Raw genomic sequence first — 20,372 nt, forward strand, 5'->3', positions numbered from 1 at the left:
TCTGGCCCGTTTAGGACGAGCCTCGTAGGCTCGAAGGCGGGTTTCAGTTTTTCTCTGCGGCTACCGGAGGCGTATTTTCCGCATACCGTGGCCCACCTGTCATTGAGAGTAGTGGCTGTTCCGCTCCGAGACAAGGACTCGCCATACGACTCCACAACACACTGCCTCCTGAGTCCTGACTCCCCCCGAGCGCCAGTCTCTCTCTCTCTCTCTCTCTCTCTCTCTCTCCTCTCGCACGCCTCGGCGGAGCGGAGCGGAGAGCAACAAAAGCGCAAAAACCCTCGTAGAGATCGAAACCGCCGCGGCGGGGTGGGATCGCGTGTTCCGATCGTGCGGAGGCCTCCCGCTCTTATCGAGAGGCTTTCGATCCGCTTGCGATTTTTTTTCTGGGATTTTTTTGGTGCATTTTTTTCGGTTTTTTTGTTTTCCATTTCAGGTGGCGCGTGGGGGATCGGTGGATTCCTGGAGTTGCTGGTCGGTGGAAATCGTTTCTCTTCGTGTGCGCGTTTGCGTTTGTTCTGGGGTTTTTGTTTTGGGTGGTGGGTTTTGATCCGGTTGCTGCGGGCTTGTAGGTTGGATTTTGCGGTTTGGGAGAAAGGTGGTGATTCGCTCCGTACACTGTTGAGATTTCTCTGTGACTCTGCGTTGGTGTTGTTGCTAGGTGAGCTGCGAGCTTCCGTCCGTTTGCGATGTGCCGATGTTTAGGGTTTTACTTGAGGGTCCATTTGATATTCCTTATTATGTTTTAGAGCACAATCTAGGGTTCTAGACTGGCATCATTACGCTGCATGTAAATGTATTATCAAGTTGGGGGTTAGGGATTTAGGTGGGGATCACTTGTGATTGGGGTTGAAACCTGAAAGTAATCGGAGACGTCTGCAATGCGTTATGTGTATATGTGTTTCGGGTATGCTGCTAAAGTGAAGTCTCTAACTGCCTCATGTTGTTTTGCATGTTCCTTGTGTGCGGAAATGTCGTATGTAATGTTTTCATGCTTAATATAGGAATTGTTCTCAGCTGTTTCTCCCTTGTACTTAGCATACAGCTCGTATCAAATGTAAAATTCTGTTTTGACATGGAGCATATCAGTATAGGAATTTTTCACCAGAATCTGGGAGTTGGATCTTTTGAAGAACAAATTTTGTCTGCATATAAACTGCTACTTCATCAGAATTCCTAATGCAAGAATGCATATACATGGCATGACTTAACTATATACATACTTGTGCAGTTTCAACTGAAGATTACAGTTATTCAGTCTGTTCTTGTTTCATTATAACTGTAATTTCCAGTTCTACATGTTAGAAGGCTGCACATTGTTCCTATTTAATTGTATAGCCACTTTGATTGTGATAAGTGTGAATTTTTGGCAGTCACAATGTCAACGTGTCCTGTGCTGAATGACCGACCAATTGATGAGTGGAAGGTTACTGAATTGAAGGATGAGCTCCGTAGGAGGGATCTATCTATTAAAGGTTTGAAGGATGATCTTGTGAAGAGGCTTGCTGAGGCCCTTCAGGGGGAGGTTATTGATGGCGGGGAAGAAACAGTCAATGGAACTCCCCCTGTGGAGAATCAGACACAAGACGGAGCTCTTGTTTTAGATGATGCATCTGGTTTCCAGGCTTCAGCAGAACAAAATGTTGATGAAGGCCCTGCTGAGGTTGCTGCAAAGAATGAAGGCCTTGTCTCTGTTATAGAAGCTAGTACAGAGGGCGGAACTCTTGTTTTAGATGATGGATCTGGTTTCCAGGCTTCAACGGAACAAAATGTTGATGAAGGTCCTGCTGAGGTTGCTGCAAAGAATGAAGGCCTTGCCTCTGTTACAGAAGCTAGTACAGAGGACGGAACTCTTGTTTTAGCTGATGCATCTGGTATCCAGGCTTCAACGGAACAAAATGTTGATGAAGGTCCTTCTGAGGTTGCTGCAAAGAATGAAGGCCTTGTCTCTGTTACAGAAGCTAGTAAAGATAGTGCAATTGCTACTACAGAAGTTAGTCAGGAAGCAGTTGTTGCCGCTGCAGAGGTTAGTCCGGAGGCTCTAGTTGCTGTTACAGAGGTCAGTGAGGCCCCTCTAGTTGATGTGGCCGGAACTAATGAAAATTCTCTAGGTGATGCAGAAGCAACTAAAGAAGGTGATCCAGAATCTGTTCCAAGTGACAGTAATGTGGTGAAGGAAGTATGTTCACATGCTGAAATTCATTGTGAGGTCATTGCAGAGAAGACTCCAGACAATGGCAGCAGCAAGAAAATGACTGTTGATGACATATCATCTGATGATACCAGTACTAATACCAAGTTGGAGGAATCATCTGCTAAAGGTGAACCATGTGTCAGTATAGGCTGTGAGATTCTAGAACAGGAAACGAAATCATCACATCTTGATGTTATTTTGTCACATGCTGACGCTGTTGCAAGTGCAGAGGAAATGATTACAGAGAGCCTGATTCTTAAGAAAGATTCCAATGAGAATGATTTAATGTATGAGAAGGACCAAAAGGATTCTGACCACATAAGCACTGACTGCAAACCCGAGCAGTCTGGACCAAAGGATCAGGTATCTGAAGTCAACCAAGATCTAGAGTCTCAAATTAAGTGTGTGTCAATTTCTCCTGATGATATACTAGTCAATAAAAACGACAATGTAGAAGGCAACATGAACGCTGACAATTTTGATTTAGGACTAGAGTCTAAGCAGGATATTGTCAAGCCATCATCCAGCAATCCCTCCTCCGTTGGTGATGATTTGCAGACACCAGATGATGACAAAGAGATATCTCTGATCGACATGTCTCTGCAAGATACTGATATGAGCTTGAAAAAGAAAGAAGGCAGTCCTGATAGTATTTATCCTGAAAAACTAAATTTGGATAGGAGTTCAGGAGATGAATCAATGGAGGAGGATGCGATGGAAACTAAGCACATGGATTCCAAAACAATACCTGATTATCTCGAAGGAAAGAGTGAGGTCACCTTAGAGCATGTGAGTTCAGGAGATGAATCAATGGAGGAGGATGTGATGGAAACTAAGCACGTGGATTCCAATACAAAAGTTGAACATGTGAGTTCAGGAGATGAATCAATGGAGGAGGATGTGATGGAAACTAAGCACGTGGATTCCAATACAAAACCTGATTATCTCGAAGGAAAGAATGATGTCACCTTAGAGCATGTGGTAAAAGAGGTGATCCTCCTTGATACTGTCACTGAGGGTTCATCTGTAGATCAAAAGGAAGCTATAAGTCAAGAGAAGCCAGTAATGCCGACTGAAAAGAGGAAAGCTGAAGGTCTGTCTTCATCCCCTTACAGTGTTCAGTCATTTTTGCAGTGTTATGATGACACCTTTCTGCTTTTGTTTCATTTGTTTTTTTCTATGCTTTGATGCACATTATCTGAGATCTGTAAGTGTCCGGAGTGAAGTGCATTATATCTACTGTTTGATACTAGTATGTTCTATGGAACAATTGTACCCTTTTTATGCTCTTTTACATTTTCTGTGTATACACTTTTTTAAAATTACTTAAGTAAGATTTCTCATCATAATTTCACATGCTTCAGTCCTCAAGTTGATAATAATTGATATAAGGTTGAAATGGTCTCTATTTTTTGTTTTAACTCACTGTTGAATGCACAGATCAAGAAGTTGTTGCAAATAATGAGCCAATCAAACGTCAGCGCCTATGGAATGTGGATGATGTCAAACCTGAGCAAGCAACTTCCAAACTAAGTGGTTCTGATGCTTCTAAAGTTGTACACCCGCCTGCTCGAAGACGTTCTTTTGGCAGGTCTGATTCAACAGCACGTGGAAATTCTCCGAAGGAGAGGATGGGTGAGGTTTCTCTTCCTTTTTAGTAAAGTATATACTTCACCATTGTTACCAAATTCATCTCTTGCCTATTCATATTTCAGTACCACCGCCTCAGAAACCTGCAACAACTTCCTTGAGAATCGATCGATTTGTGCGCCCGTTCACTTTGAAAGCTGTGCAAGAGCTTCTTGGTAAAACTGGATCTGTTTGTAGCTTTTGGATGGATCCTATCAAGACTCATTGCTATGTCACAGTATGTCCTTAACTTGCAAATATATTATGTTACATCTGCAGAATATTATCAAAAGTGCATTCATGCTTATAAATTACTATGGCATTTCCACACTGCATTCTTTTTCAGTATAATTACTTCAGGCTTCAAAGCATTTCATCATATTGCTGTCTGTACTCTTTGTAATTTGCAACGGTATAATTGTATTGATTTGTCTTCTTGTCCACACTGATTTTCAGTTCTCTTCGGTGGAGGAAGCTCTGGCTACCAGGAATGCTGTTTACAATCTCCAATGGCCTCCAAACAATGGCAGTTCCTTAGTTGCTGAATTCGTTGATCCACATGAGGTGAAGGCCAAACTTGAACCCCCTCCCCCACCTCCAGCACCTATCAACCCCACAGCAGCTACAGCACCTTCCCACCAATCCAAGGCCAACCAAATCATGCCTCCTCATGCTGCTGATACATCAAGGGGGCTATTACCCACACCACCAGCACTTGCTAGGCTTCCAACCTTCAACAACGCACCAGCGAGGGAGATGCTTCCGCCCGCTCCAAAGAACCCAGAACCACCTGTGGTGGTGACTCTTGATGATCTCTTTAGGAAGACACAGGCCTCTCCGAGGATCTACTACATGCCTGTTTCAGAAGAGGTGGTATCTGCCAAGCTTGCAGCACGCGGCAAAGGGAAGAAGGCAGCGTAGGGTGGCTCAAATTTGCTGCTGCTGCTGCTGCCATGAGTGGTACAATTTGACACTTGAAGAGGCTTTTGCAAGGGTTAGGTCTTGAGAGCCGAGAAGGTCATTTTGGTTGTACATACAACTAGGTGTAGTTTTCTGCATCTCCGAAACTGTTAGCTGTTGCTCGCCCATGCCGATCTGGATTGTATGTTAATTGTGCACCTTTTGATCGATGGAGACGATGCTTACCTTCAATGTTGATGAACTGGGGGAATGCATATGTGCTAAGTCGCAGCATTTCCCCCCTAAACTCGTCGCGCAAACTATTGGTTCCGTTTGTGAACCTGGCAATGTTTTGTAATCCGTTCTTCTGAACTGGGTGGATGGCTGCATGCTGCTTCATCACAAAAGAAGATAAAAACTAGGTGGTTCTATTTGTGTTTTGTTCTAATAAATCACGGCGTGATTTTGAATGAAAATGCACACAAAAAACTGTAAAAATGAGCCTCTAAATTTGTTCTCGCAAAAACTAAAGTAAAAAACATCTGCATAAATTCTTTGCAAGTTTGCAAGGCTTAAGATAGGCTTCACAAAGAACTCGTCCATGGGCCACGGCCCATGTACTTTTACCGGTTTATCGGCCCAATTCGAACCGTAAAGAGGAACGGGTCTCCGACTCCTCGTAGTTTTCTCTCTCTTTTTTCCTAACTCGAGTCTTTTTCTTCTCTCTACGCCAGAATTATCTTTCTCATCTCCTCCCTCACGCAAGCGACTTTGCAGTAACAAACCAACCAACCCTCCTCGCCGCGGCCGCCGCCACCGCGAAGTCGGCGACCCGTATTACGCTGCCGGCAGCGGAAGCCCTCCCTAACCCCTCCCCTCTCCTCCTGCCCCGTCGAATTGGGCGCGGGGCCTCGAGATGATGGCGTCCCGGCGGGGCAGCGGCGGCAACACCAGCAGCTGCTGCGCGCTCTGCGAGGGATCCAACCTCCCGTCCTGCTGCTCGGCCTGCGTGAACTCCAAGTAGGATGTTCTACTTGTGCCCCCCTGATTCGATCAGAGGTTGATTGATGGCCTCCGTGTTTGGATTGATCCTAACTCTGTATGGTGCTGTTGGATTTTGGGGTTTGTGCAGGCTGGCGGAATACCACGCGAAGCTGCGGATGATGAAGAATCTCCGCGACTCCCTCAACGCCCGTATAGCCACGCGCCTCGATGCCAAGGTTGGTGGTGCCCTGAATTCTCCCCCATTCCCCCGAGACTGTAACAAATTAGGTCTCGTTTGGTGGTTAGTTTCCACGTATGATGCCTCAGTTTGGACTCTATGAGACTATGACCTGGGTTTAGTTATAAGTTCTGCATGTGTAAAATATCTTGTTGGGTCGAGAGGCGTAGTGTGTATCTGAAACTAGGATGGCAATGGTTGTATCGATTGTGTCTGAATAGCTGTATGCTGTAAAGTTTTGGTGTTTGGTTAGACCATTATCCTGAAAGACTGCATCTTTGACTTGTTTATAGAGGAAAGGGGACGAGCAGAGAAACTGGAGGGTGAGCAAGGCACACGATATCAAGGAGCTGAGGGATCATCTCGCTGAACTGAAAAGGCGAAATGCGATAGGTTAACACCGTGTACTCATCATATGTGTTAAGATGCCAATAAGTGATACTGAGTTCTGATTATTGAATTGATGTTCTTGCAGAGAAGAAGAAAGCTGAGCAGGCATCACGTGATCTCAGAGAGAGAACGGCATTGTTGAATTTGGCTTTTGTCACGGTATGAGGCTGTCTTTCTTAGTGTTTCCCTTTGATTAAAAAATAAAACCCTGACAGGTTACTTATCTTTCATATATCTTGTTTCTCATTGCCAGCTGAAAAAGAAGCGAAATGATTCATCGGTGATGCACACCAATGCCATGAAAGCAGCACAGATGGGTCTTGTGAGTCATATTTGCTTCTGCTTCTTTACTTGTTTGATTGGTGTAGTAAGACCTCATTTGTTATCCATTATCTATCTGGCCTATTTTCCCTGTTACTGAAGGACTTTATATTTTGTTGGCAGATGGCAACTACCTCAGAGCATTTAAAAATGCAGTCAAAAGCTATGAAGCAACTTTGCAGATTGTTCCCATTGCGACGAGTAAGTTTTATATTGTTTTTAACAGCATGTAGCTTCTACTGAAATTTACATTTTCCACTGTCTAAATTCACATGTTTGTGGTATTATGCTGTTATTTGCCCTCTTCGTCATGTTCAATTATTAAATTTTGTTACCTAAAAAAAATCCTTTTGATAATATTGTTTAAATATTCTCTGGAGTTCCATTAATAAGGATTTGTATGTATTCATTTCAATCTGTAGGTTATTAAGGATGGCGAACAGAATGATGGCTACAATGGTCCATATGATGTAATATGCAACGCTCGTCTACCTCGTGGTCTCGACCCACATTCAGTTCCATCCGAAGAATTATCAGCTTCTTTGGGGTACAGCTGCGCATAATAATAATATATTGAAATATACTAGTATGTGTATTTGGTTCTCAATTCTGTGGAACTTAACATTTATTTCTTTTTGTTCCAGGTACATGTTACAGCTCCTCAGTATTGTAGTTCCTATCCTAGCCGCACCTGTCCTCCACATATCTGGCTTTGGGGTAAGATGAAATTCAGTGTCATGACTATCAACCCTTGGCTTTAGCATGCTACATTGGGAGATTCAGTATATTTGTCCTGTAGCTGTAGATGTGGATGCATTTACAATCTGTCTGAGACTAGTTAGGATCATGGCATTTTTATGCAAATTCATGCAAATATATTCTGCATGCGATGCTTGTTTAGATTTTTATATGCATATGCTCTCAATCGATTATTCAGTTGGTTGTATGGCTGATATATTCAATTTCTTTATAATGTATTATTAGGCTTCGTGTTCACGTGTATGGCAGCGTAGTTCCTACTGGAGCACACGACAGTCCCAAAGGTAGTATATATGGGAAAGTGCAGCACATCTCTTTCTCTGCAACACACAAACATTCTGATGTGATAATGTTTTCTTCTTTTCAGCAAAGTCTACCCACTTTTTATACCTAGGAAAAATAATTGCTCTGTTGGTGAGGATAATTCATGGACGGAAAGTGGTTCGGGTAACTTTGGTGTTCAATCTGTTGATTCAGACAACAAATCGGTTCTTGACTCCAAGAGAAGCAATAGCTTTAACTTCTCTATTGCATCTTCTCACTCCATGGAGAGGCACCAAGATTTGCAAAGAGGAATATCATTACTAAAGACAAGTGTTACTGCCATTACTACCTATTACTATAACTCATTGGGTATGGATGTGCCATCCAATCTTTCTACTTTTGAAGCATTTGCAAAGTTGCTCCATATGCTATCATCATTAAAGGTCCTTCGCACAACTCTTCAATCGAACGTTGCTTCAAGGTATAATTAACATGTTATTGGATTACAATGCATAAATGTATCTATGATTGCATATTCTTGGTTATCAAAAATAAAACAGAAGTTCAATTCTCTGTTCTGCATGCAGGTCAGAGAAGCAAGGACAGCAACTAAATAGATCTATATGGAAAGCGAGCTCCGCTATCTCATCTAACAGCAGCCTGATGGACAGTGTGAACACAGCTATAATGGTAATCTACTAGTAGCCTTTCTTTTTGCTTTTTATACATTGTGTATACTTTCAATGTGGTTACATCACAACTGATAGGATCTCTGCTTTAATCAGCCTAGTTCTCTGGACAACCTCCTGCTGAACTCCAACACGAGCTTCCTGTATAGCGGTAAACCGACGAAGCATGGTGGAGTTCCAGACAACATTTTAGAAGGCTGGGATATGGTAGAGCGCGACGTCCTACCACCACCACCGTCGCGGGTTGAAGACGTTGCGCAATGGGAAAGAGCCCACACCTTCAATCGCACTGGCTCCAAAAAGAAGTGATGGTTAGGCGCTCATGTATTCTCTGAAGCCAGGCTGTTAATTTAGGACACTGCAAGCCTCTGCATAGGCTTTCAGCTGATCATAAGGTTTTTGGTTGATGTACAGAACTGACCATAACCTGTGACAATGAATATGCAGAGAAGAGGGTGTAATTGATCAGCTGGCATCTGTAAAGCACCTTCAATTTGTAAATATACATGTAATTGTACAGTACTTCCTATCCAATAAAAAAATATAGTTGAAATGTGCCTGCTCATTCATATGCTCATTCTCCACACCTGCAACTACAAAATGAGCAAAATGAAGAACATCATACTTGTACTTGGCTTGAAAAATTTGCTGTATGTGTGTTCTTTTGCAGCAAGAGTGAAATACACGCTGTAATCAGAAAGGAAATGGTATAAATCGCACCTACATTTTTTTTAATTTGAATTTTAGAGAAGAGAAGTGATCCACGTGTCACCATCGCGAGGCGTTCCCTCCATTTCACCACAAAAAGGAAAAAAAAAAGACGGAAAAACTGCGCCTCCAAGCTCCGACCTCTCTCCCCTCCTCCGCGCCCTAACCCTAGGCCCTCCGCGTCGCCGGCGATGAGCGGCCTCCGAGCCATCTCCACCCTACTCCACACCTGCGCCGCCGCCGCCGCGGGAGGCTCCAGTCGGCGGGTCGCTCTCGCGCCGCCGCTCGGTCGGAGCTTCCGCGTCCCGTGGAGGGCGCCCTCCGCGTTCGTCTTCGACGAGGTCGCGAGGGCCGCGGGGGGCGAGCGGAGGAGGGTGTCTACGCGCGCAGCGAGCTGGGATTCGGAGAAATCACCGTACGAGACGCTCGGTATGATGACACTATTGCCCCCCCCTGCTGGTGAGAGCTAGTGGATATGCAGTTGGAATCAGGATTGGTACCTGGGGATTTTGTTGTGTGGAAGTGTGGAACATTATCGATTTTGTTATCACTGCCTTCGATACGATGGAGCTTCAATGGTGATCAGTATTGGGGATTGGTTGCCAGAATCTGATCGTTTGATCTAGCTGTTTGATGCCAAAATTGTGGATTGGTTGCTAGTTTCTTATCGTTTCAGTGTGCCCTAGTTTATTTTAGTTTGATATGTACTGTGTAGTGTGGACATGGAATTAGCCGTGAAACTTATGGGTGCGTCTTTTTGGTGCGGTGTATGGTTCGAAGAGCTGGACAGGGATGCAGATGAGGAGACAATAAAGACGGCATACAGGCGATTGGCCAAGTTCTATCACCCTGATGGTATGCTCTTTACAGTTATTTCTACTTTTCCTATCAAGCAATCTTCTGTTCCTGTTTATTGCTATCTTGCCAAGTTTTGGTTGTAAGCCTGTAAAAAATCCGATCTCTTGCCTGGCATACTTTGCGCAGCATAAAGCTATTTCTGCATGTGTAAGTGTGCATATATCTAGCATGAGATTTTAGTGGAATGGACAATTATACAAAATTATGGTAGTGTAGAGTTGCAGAATATGTACTCTAACATTATGATTCATCCATTCATAAGCATCAAAATTAAGTGGTCCTCTTCAAGCCTATTAAAAAGCCAAAAGGGAATATGCACCGATAAATAAATTCAAGACTAACCAAAGTATGTCTAGCAAAGCCTGGCAAAAAAAAATATGTCTAGCAAAGAGAAGTGATAGGTTGGTAGTTTACCTGCTGATAAATAAGTGAAGTGTGCAATAAACTGGTGCATGGCAATACAGGAGGGCACTTTTTAGTTGATTAGTGCTATTTGGTATTCATGGCCAATTAATGTTATTTGGTATGCATGGCCCAATAGTTTTTTTTTTTCTGTTCATTCCATCTGATTATTTTGTCCTCTTAGTTTATGATGGTAAGGGAACCCTTGAGGAAGGGGAAACTGCCGAAGCCCGCTTCATCAAAATCCAAGCAGCATATGAGCTACTGATTGATGACCAAAGGAGAAAGTCATATGACAGAGAGCATCATGTGAATCCAATGAAGGTCTGGGTTTCTTTGGCCACTTATTGATTATTGTGTCAAATTTCTATATCATTTTGATAATTTGAAATTGCGAGTGTTGAAATGTATTGCAGAGAAATTTTAGTCAATAGAGGCTTTTCTGTTCTGAAAGCTTCTTTTTGTCCATTCGTCAGGCTTCTCAGGCATGGATGGAGTGGGTGATGAAAAAGCGAAAAGCTTTTGATCAACGTGGTGACATGGCAGTAGCTGCTTGGGCTGAGCAACAGCATCGGGAAATGACATTACGTGCTCGCCGTCTCTCACGATCAAAGGTAATATTAGAACATTTCTTTGTCATTGTTATCTTCATGCTTTTTATATCTAGGTCTGATTTTATAAGCACTGGATCCAGATTGATCCTGAGGAGGAGAGGAAACTGTTTGCCAAGGAAAAGAAGGCATCCATGGAATTCTACAGCACCACTCTAAAGAGGCATACCCTTGTCCTGCGGAAGAGGGATATTATGCGCAAGAAGGCAGAGGAAGACAAGAAGAAAGAGATCAGTAGACTTCTAGCTCTTGAGGGGCTTGAGCTAGATACAGATGAAGACGACAACATAAATTTCCTAAAGTAACTACGCAAATGTTCTTTCACAAATTCCATCCACCTCTCCCAGCATATACTAGAAGGTTTCGCCAAAGTTCCATTTAGTGAATATATATTGACGCAAGAAAAAATGAGCTCAAGGGAAACATTGGATCATAACTGTTGGAAATCCAGAATTCTCCCATGGAGCAGAAAGATGTGGCCAACGGCGAAATCCATCTGGGCCAACTGCTGCAACCTGCAGCCCAGTGATTCAATCAAAGTTCTTTATGCAGATCCTCTATTCATTGTTTCCAGCAGATGGACTGTATTGCAAGGGATATGACTATCAGATATGTATACTTGTTACATGCGAAATTGTAATTATGCTAGGGTAATTTTGTAACCTTCTTGTTTGTCCGAGCAAAACAAAGTGCATTCTCTGTGTGGTGCCTCTAGCTCTGACACTTTGTAAATACTACAGAAAACATCCAAAGCTATTGTTTACTGGGCATGAATAATGTTGTTTCAAATCATCCATACTCCCTTCGTACTCGTAAAGAAAGTCGTTTAGGACAATGTTTAAGTCAAACCTTAGGAATATAAATCATGAATGACTCTCAAGTTGTTGAGTTTGAAAATGTAAAATTTATATGAATAGATTTGTCTTGAAAAAATACTTTTATAAAAGTATACATATATCACTTTTCAATAAATATTTTTATAGAAACAAGAAGTCAAAGTTGTGTTTTTGGAGACCGTGTCGCTGTCCAAAACGATTTTCTTCCAAACCTCTGAAAATCCCACATGCAGAAGATGGAAAATATGATGATGATGGCATGGTTCTAATTTTATAAAATTTAAATGACATCGTTACAAATATACGAATTATAATGGTATATCTGAATAAGTATATTTGCAATGGCACATATCAAATTAACCCAAATTTGTTTCACTGGCCTTTGCTGGTAGAGCCTCCAGCTTCAGCATCGCAGTCATGGCGTTTGCAGTAGCTTACGAATTCGTAAATTGCCAATGAAAAATCCAAGTTTCCTCTACCTGACTACCTCTCGACGGCGTAACAAATCTTGAGGAGAAGCCTGCTATTTTGTACAAATGGGGGGTTTTATATGCAAAAGCTCCATCCATCGGCCAATCTGGGACGCTGAGGTCCGATCCAACGGTCATGAATGGCCCAGTGCTGGACCGCGCCATCTCACTGACATCTGGGGTCAGGCAGTCAACGGCGCCACGTGACGTCACTCGCCCTCCCCGTCGCCGGGGATAGACGGTTCGGCGCCGCACCATCATCTCCGGCGAGCTTGGCCTCCTCGAGCTCGTGAGCGCAGGCAAGCCTCCACGATCGCAGCAACTAGTGCCACTTCCCTATCCCAGCTGTTGTTGGAATATGAAGTAAATTGCTTCTCTTTTCTTATTAGTTACTCCCTCCGTTTAAAAAAACTTAACCTAATATTGATGAGACATAATTTAGTATAACGAATTTGAATAGGAGTGACCAGATTCGAAATACGATTATGTCCAATTCCATACTAGGTTATGTTTTTTTTTTTTTGGATTAACCTCTCACACTGGCCATTCATGGCTGGTCCAATTACCAGCCTCGTCATGACGTCATCCGGCCGCCATGGCGGCGTGGGGCAGCTTTCATCAAGGCAACGACGCCATTGGGCTCACTCCTGGAGAATTAAATCGATTTAATTCTTCATTTCTCAGCTCCGACACAATTTCAATTAGCCAAAGCTACGCCATCAGATTGGCAATCTATTTACAGCGGATTCAGCAGCGTGGTCGGATGAATGCTGAAGAAAAATCCAGCTTCAGAACCTGCTCTTGGATGCGCAGAATGGTACATTGGAGAAGCTGATCTGTTTTTCTTTTAACTGTTTGCATTCATTCATGGAGGCCAGTATCACTGATGCTGACGACGATGGCTGCCTCGCCATTCATTTCGTCTCGCTGCGACGAACCAGGGACACATTCAGAACAGCTTGCTTAGCCATCAAGAGCTAGTAGCCCCTAGTCTACTACTAGTCCATTGGCTGGGACCTACTATGAGATCTTGGAACTTCTGCAAACACTAACCAGGCAACCAGCATGAGAAGATTTGGATTCAGGGTGTGTTTAGTTCCACGCTAAAATTGAAGGTTTGAAGAAATTGGAACGATGTGATGGAAAAGTTAAAAGTTTATGTGTGTAGGAAAGTTCGATGTGACGGAAAAGTTAGAAGTTTGAAGAAAAAAGTTGGAATGTAAACAGGGCCTCAGTTTGGACTAGGCCTCCTTTGGATTGGAGGATGTTCAAATCCTTAGGATAGCGCCCTTTGGATTGAAGGAATGCAATTTTGAAACTCTTATCCTGAATTCCTTTGAGAAGTCAAATGCACTCTCTACATTCTCTCTTAACCTGACAAACTTCCTCCAAAACTCATACTACGTTTTATTTCTTATGAACCATCCATGGGCATTATTTCTTATATTCATTCATCTGTTTTGAAATCCTATTTAAATTGATGCGATTTTCATGTTCCCACGTCTTGAGCGCTTTCAAAAGAAAAAAAATAAAAGGTTTGGTTTAGCGAAATTCGGAATGGTGAGATGATGGGTGGTGACTACGGACAGGAGAAGCTGTACACTCATGTGATGACAGATGTGTCGATACAGAAAACTGCTTCAGACAAGGACCACAGTGAGTGAGTGAGGCGAAAAAATCATAATGGCTCCATGACCCATATGTTCTCTGCTCCTGCAACCAAACGACTGCCCCCAGATGCTTGTCTGGTAACCAAACCTGGGACCCTCACCAACGTGCTCACATCTCTCCCTGCCAGGTGGGCCCGACCCGGCCTGGGCCCAGCCGCCAGTCGCAGCGAGCCGTTGCCGCGATCGCCGCCGTCCACCTGGCTCGGCATCTGATACAATGCCAATCAACGGCCAAGATGGGGGGGTGGAGGAAGCAGCTTGAGGTTGGGGGATCATGGCCAATGCCTGTCTCTCCACAGCAAACATTGAAGGCTACAGCAAAATGGACCGGCTCAATGAACGCCTCCTCCTGGGGGTGTTCATTCATTCAATAAATCCTGAGCCATGCTGCAATGCAAAGCAGCTGCTCCAGAAGATCAGAAACTGCATGTGCCCTGTTGTAAAAGCCAGCAATGGCCAGGCCAAATCGGAGTAACTTCAGAATTGCATGTTACAGCTACAGTATTTTTCCAAATTTCGACAAGGAAGCACAGCTGAGAACAGTTCAGAACAGGGAAATTTTTGATGAGTTGGAACCTCTTGAACTCATGAAGAAAGATGGCAATGGTATCAATCAATCAATGGGATGGATGGGATCAAATCCTCTTTACACTACTCGAGTTACCAACCAAACAAACCCTGGCTACAAGGCTCTGGAAAACCCACAGAAAAAATTGGGATGAACGAAAAATCGGTTACATGTACACGGGAAATTAAAACGAAACTCACACGGTTATGGAACACAGATCGTCACAGACCGTCTTCATGTTAGGCCTCTCATTTACAGGAAGAATACACCTAAGAGAGATCGCAAGCAGCTCGTCCATCACCCTTGGAGATTCTTCCAAGCCCGTGATGTCTCGATCGAAACAATCAGTTCCCCGTCCTTCCCTGTTGCACATTTGAACCCAGTCGGTCAGATCAACGGCCCCAGATTGACCCGAAATTATGTCCCCGGCACTCTTCCGCGTCAACATCTCCATAACAATCACCCCAAACGCGTAAACGTCAGCTTTAAATGATGGCATTGGCTTGGCTGTGTTTGCCAGTTCTGGGGCTCTGTACCCCAATGCCCCTAAGTTAAGTATTTGCTCAGCAGTGCCACTTGGAGTCATGAACCGATGCAGGCCATAATCGACTAGCTTCGGGGAGAGATCAGGACCCGTCAAGAATATATTGGTTGGCTTTAGGTTGCCATGAGGCAGACCCTTCTCATGGTGCAAGAACTGGAGGCAGCGTGCCAGGTCGATGGCAATTTTGAGCCGTTGAGAAACTGACAAGCGGGAGTATCTTCTTGGAGTTGACTCTGCAGCACATGCGAGGAGATCAAAATTTCAGCAATGGAAGAAACAAATGTTGACATGAATGACCCAGCAAATATATGGAACAAATAAGATAGTAATAATCAAGCAGACAATGTAAATATTAGGTATTCCATTGTAAATTAGGAATGCATGTCAACCAAACAAGGAAAAAATCCATTGCCGATTCAAGTGAGCATGGGATAGTTACCATAAAGATAAAGAGCCAAGCTGTCGCCATTGACGTAGTCAGAAATAATGAGTCTTTCTTGCTCCTTAGGACCCCAGTAGAAAGCTCTCCACGAAATTATATTTGGATGCCTGATGGTCCCAATCCTCTTTATCTCCTTAGTGAAGTCCTTTTTATGCTTTACGAGGCCAACACGCAGCCACTTCACTGTCAGGACATGGCCGCTTTGTAGTGCAGCTTTGTATGTCGTGCCATGACTGCTCCTTCCAAGAACCTCTGCTGGTGCTCGGGACAGGTCTTCAGCTGTGAAAACCAAAGTGCTGTCTAGGAAAATCAATTCTCCGACCAACCGATCGGGTGAGTACACTTCAAATGCCACAGGTTCCTCATGGAATCTACTATCAATAAAATGTGGTGATGTTGGTAGCACAACCCGTGGAGAGGGCTCCATAGCAGGGACTGCAGCAGAGGTCTCAGCCATACCTGAACTCGAGGGTTCAGTGACTTCTTTTGGATCAGCATAGCCGTACTCAACAGCAGCTTCAGCTAATAGCTCTTTCTGAGCAGACATTGATCTAGCTGCAGCTGTTAAGAGATGGTCATTTGAGAAACTTGTTTTAGTTGGTATAACATTATCTTTCGGAGGCTTGAAAAGATTTGGTCGGCTTAACCTCCCCAGTTTTAGATCTCTAATAGTAATCTGACCTCTAAATCCATTTCTTCCGCAAAGCTCTTGAGACCTGACCACATAGATTGCCAATGCTATGAAGATCACAAGCAATGCAGCTCCAATGCAGCCAACAATAAGAGCAACTCGAACGCCAGCCTTATGTCCATGAGACGATTGACTCTGAGCGACTCCAGTATCATCATAATTTCCAGCAGGAAGGCCATCTGGAAAAACTAATAGGTCATTTCCAGGTCTAAAGCAGGTTATGGGGAATTTTTCAACACTTTTAGGAACAGTTCCTTGTAGATCATTGTAGGACACATTGAATATCTTCAAACTAGCCTGGGGCATATCAGGAATTCTGCCAGTAAAGTGATTATGTGATAGATCAAGATACTCCAATCCTTGAAGTTTGCTTATCTCACTTGGAATCTCCCCAGACAACTCATTCATTGCGAGAGTAAGGAACTCAACTCTTTGCAAGTTAGAAATATCTGGTGGCAACGGACCGGACAAAGAATTACTTGACAGATCAACGATCCTGAGAACAGGCTGAATTAGTGCAATCGACTCTGTTGAATGTGTGCTCTGAAATGGAATAGTCCCAGTGAAGTTGTTTCCGGAAAGATTTAACACTGTCAAAGTGGGCGACAGAAAGAAGAAAGGCAAAACAGGTCCGCCAAGAGCATTTAGACTGAGATCGAGGAATTGTAACTTCTGATAGGTTCCCAACACGGAAGGAATAGATCCTGATAACAAATTGTTCCGCAGCTTCAGGGAGACTAAGTTCTGAAACTGTGAAGCATCATTTGGGTAGCTTCCCTCCAGTTTGTTTGAACTCAAGTCAATCGTCTCCACGGTACCATCCCAAGCACGCAATATAGCTAGCTCCCCAGAAAGCTGGTTCCCACTCAGATCAACTGAGCTACACTTGCCAACAGTGGATGGTAAGGAACCTGAGAACGTATTTGAAGAGAGATTCAGCAGCTTCAAAGTCGTCGAGTTCACAACTGGAACCGATCCTGCAAAATTACAAGCGTGCACGAATCATTTAGAGCTGTAGACAAATGAAAATGACATTTATGAATAACTGTACAAGAAGAGAGTAGACATAGCAAGGCAGCAAACTATAAACAGATACATATATTTTTCAATAGTAGATCTCATGCCATAGCATATTAGCATAGGAATAGTTTGTTACAGTCTTAATTGAATAATTTCTGTGTAAAAGTCATGTTAGATGGCAAGGATCCATCAGCAAGTTCTATGGTAGAAGAAATATGTGGCAACATGACAGCTGGTTCAGAATAAAAGGTTTATTTGACTGAGTTTATCAATGAGCACCAAAAATGTTAACTACTTAAGACTATGTTTAGGTCTATAAATAAATAACTATCGTTTATACAAACTATTACAGAAGCAACAAACATGAATTACAAAGAAAGATGCTAAAATCAGTTATAAGCCAACAATGCAGCTTCACCACGAGTCACAAGAGACAACTATGCAAGAAGAGTCAATTGTTCCATATGCTCATCAAATCCTCAATGCAAATGAACTCAACCAGATTCAAGATGCATTGAATATATTTTTGCCAACGAAGTCTAGAAATATTCGTGTCGCAAATGTTACGAATCTCATTTGATTCGCAGGTTGTAATTTAGGCATCGCCACTCCACATTTGCCAACGCGTCCAAGCACAACAACAATCAATCACAAGAACAAAATCAACCACTTCAGCTTACGCTGGGGGGTTCCTAGTGACAGATCAAGGCATTTTTGACAAAGATAGCAGAACCATTTGACTAGCAAAAGGAAGATATATACCTGAGAAGCCATTCCTGCTGAGATCAACCTCGACAAGCCGCATCGAGTTCTGCAGCATCGCCTCCGGCATCACACCGGAAAGCGCATTGCCGGCGACCCTGAAAACCGCCAGAGAGAACCACGCGTCGATCTGCGGCACCATCCCAGCAATCCCACTGTTGCTCAAATCAAGAACCTCCAGGTTCTTGAAGGCCCCCACCGTCTCGTTCCGGAAGAACCCGCCCTGCAGCTTGTTGTGGCTGAGGTTGAGGTACTTGACGGTGTTCCCGATGCTGGACAAGCTCTCGAGCTCCAAATCGACGGCGCCGGTGAAGAGGTTGTCGCTGAGGTCAATGTACTCGGCGTTGCGGAGCTCGGCGAGCAGATCGCCGGCATTGCCCCAGAAGGAGTTGCTGCGGAGGTCGATGCGGCGGAGGTTCTGCAGCTGCCGGATCCCGTCGGTGGGGAAGCCCGAGGAGAAGTTGTTGTGGGAGAGGTTGAGGTGGACGAGGCCGGAGAGGTCGGCGAGGCGGCCGGGGATGGGGCCGTAGAAGCGGTTCCCGGAGAGGTCGAGGTGGCGGAGCGAGGAGAGGTAGCCGATGCCGGGGGGGAGGCGGCCGGAGAACGCGTTCCCGGCGAGGGACAGGTTCTGGAGCGCGCGCATGCCGGAGAGCGTCACCAGCTTGAGCTCCCCGGCGAGGCCGAGCCCGTCGAGCGCGACGCCGACCACCGCGCCGCCGTCGCACACGACCCCTCTCCACCCAGACGGGCACCCGCCGCCTCCCCCGCCGGCGTCGGGCGTCGCCGGCGGCGACCAGGATCCCAGCACGGGGTCCCTCCCCCTGTCCGAAATCCCCTTCTTGAACTCCAGCAGCGCCGCCACGTCGTCGCCCGCCGCGCCGCCGCCTCCCAACACCACCAAAACCACCAGCACGAGGAGCGCGGCCATGGATGCGGGTGCGGGGGTGGCCACAGCTAGGTTTCGGCGTGGGAGCAGGTGGTGGCGGCGGCGGCGGCGGCTGCCATTGGAGGGGGGTGAGAAGCTTAGCTGAGAGAGAGAGAAGGGGAAGAGATGTGTGAGAGAAAGAAATGCAAATTTTTGGAAATGCGAGGGGTGGAGTGTAATAATAGCAAGCACCAGCTGGGGAAGAGAGAGAGAGAGAGAGAGAGAGTAGTGTATGCCAGTACAGACTGGAAAGTTACAAGTGGTTGTCTTGTGCTGTAGAAGTTGTAGATTGGTGTGCTGTTAAGCTTAGCTTAACTGTGGCTCTGTGACTTTGGACGTGTTTAGATCGTAGCCAAAATAAACATTACTAAATTTTGGGGGTGCGTTTAGTTTCTGAAAAAAAGTTGAAAGTTTGAAGAAAGTTAAAAGTTTGGAAAAAAAGTTGGAAGTTTATATGTGTAGGAAAGTTTTAGATGTGATGTGATATGATGGAAAGTTGGAAGTTTGGGGGTAGTTGGTGGTGAACTAAACACGGCCTTAGTATTACCAAAATTTTAGTAATATTATCAATTTTTGGCAGGATTTCTTATTTATTTATCAGAGTTTGGTAAGAAACTAAATGGATGCACATATTTTTCAACTTTGCCAAAAAAATTGTATGGTTTGAAATGTCATCAATCTGAAGAAGCCCTTTATTTACTTCCATGAGTGTTACTGTGTTACTCCATCGTTCCATAAAAAACCAACCTAATATTAGATGTTACACATATTAGAACTATGAATATGGACATACCTATGTACAGATTTATTATACTAGAATGTGTCACGTATAATTTTAGATTCGTTTTTTTAAACAGAGGGAGTTCTGTTTTGTGTCATTGTGTGAGTACTTGGGTTATGGAGCATATTGTGTGACAATGTGAGAGTAAAAACAATGTTGTCTTTAGGGTGGTTATACTTATACCTTTTTCATGGTTTCATGTACCTGGTCTTGGAAGTTTGCTTTTGTTTATTGGTTGGTTTGTGCTTTTGTTATATTGTAGATATGTTTTGGGAAAGGTTGTTTGTGCAAAAGAAAATTATGTAACTCTTACCAAGGCTAACGTAGCATGTTGCGGGTAAATCTAGATTTCCTGTAACTCCTAGCTAGTAAAATCAAACAGTCGAGAGTTTTGTATTTAAGAGTTTTTGTAAGTTTTCCATAGTTGAGTGTGAGCAATTTGGTAAGCGCAAGAAATGACCGCTTAGAATGCAAGTTGAATCTTTCACCATTGTAGATCTTTTTTTCCCTTTGTACTGTAGATGTGTTCTAGTGTAGTACTAGTAGCGTTTTGTTGCTCATCCTAAAGTGCTTTATAACTATATTCTTTAAAAAAAAGAAGAAGAAAAAACATGTTACTCACGTTATTCCTGAAAAGACAAACTCAATTTAACTACGGAAATATTTAATGTCAAAATATTTATTGTTACAGCAACTTCTTGACATCTCAAGGTCAA

General features: G+C 43.9%; 4 protein-coding genes across 4 annotated transcripts; 3 read left to right on the forward strand and 1 right to left on the reverse strand.

Moving 5' to 3' along the window:
• Window positions 1-163: 163 nt before the first annotated feature.
• On the forward strand, window positions 164-5,095 carry LOC4343967 (uncharacterized). Its single transcript, XM_015789188.3, has 6 exons — window positions 164-474; window positions 573-661; window positions 1,374-3,287; window positions 3,635-3,829; window positions 3,910-4,061; window positions 4,280-5,095. Exons 3-6 carry the CDS (start codon window positions 1,379-1,381, stop codon window positions 4,742-4,744), a joined length of 2,721 nt encoding a protein of 906 aa, XP_015644674.1. The 5' UTR covers window positions 164-474; window positions 573-661; window positions 1,374-1,378; the 3' UTR covers window positions 4,745-5,095.
• A 355-nt stretch (window positions 5,096-5,450) lies between these two features.
• LOC4343968 (uncharacterized) lies at window positions 5,451-8,933 on the forward strand. Its single transcript, XM_015792111.3, has 12 exons — window positions 5,451-5,743; window positions 5,856-5,943; window positions 6,239-6,338; window positions 6,421-6,494; window positions 6,589-6,657; window positions 6,780-6,857; window positions 7,079-7,203; window positions 7,301-7,373; window positions 7,641-7,699; window positions 7,783-8,160; window positions 8,267-8,369; window positions 8,465-8,933. Exons 1-12 carry the CDS (start codon window positions 5,640-5,642, stop codon window positions 8,675-8,677), a joined length of 1,464 nt encoding a protein of 487 aa, XP_015647597.1. The 5' UTR covers window positions 5,451-5,639; the 3' UTR covers window positions 8,678-8,933.
• A 257-nt stretch (window positions 8,934-9,190) lies between these two features.
• LOC4343969 (uncharacterized) lies at window positions 9,191-11,739 on the forward strand. Its single transcript, XM_015792112.3, has 5 exons — window positions 9,191-9,505; window positions 9,857-9,931; window positions 10,521-10,660; window positions 10,813-10,950; window positions 11,031-11,739. The coding sequence occupies exons 1-5, from the start codon at window positions 9,268-9,270 to the stop codon at window positions 11,250-11,252; spliced, it is 813 nt and encodes a 270-aa protein (XP_015647598.1). The 5' UTR covers window positions 9,191-9,267; the 3' UTR covers window positions 11,253-11,739.
• Window positions 11,740-14,511: 2,772 nt separating this feature from the next.
• On the reverse strand, window positions 14,512-19,022 carry LOC4343970 (probable inactive receptor kinase At5g10020). Its single transcript, XM_015792079.3, has 3 exons — window positions 17,951-19,022; window positions 15,475-17,145; window positions 14,512-15,268 (listed from the first exon to the last, which is right to left on the reverse strand). Exons 1-3 carry the CDS (start codon window positions 18,876-18,878, stop codon window positions 14,688-14,690), a joined length of 3,180 nt encoding a protein of 1,059 aa, XP_015647565.1. The 5' UTR covers window positions 18,879-19,022; the 3' UTR covers window positions 14,512-14,687.
• Window positions 19,023-20,372: the final 1,350 nt, after the last annotated feature.

This window comes from Oryza sativa, chromosome 7 (genome assembly GCF_034140825.1).
Source record: "Oryza sativa Japonica Group chromosome 7, ASM3414082v1".
NCBI classification, from domain to species: Eukaryota; Viridiplantae; Streptophyta; class Magnoliopsida; order Poales; family Poaceae; genus Oryza; species Oryza sativa.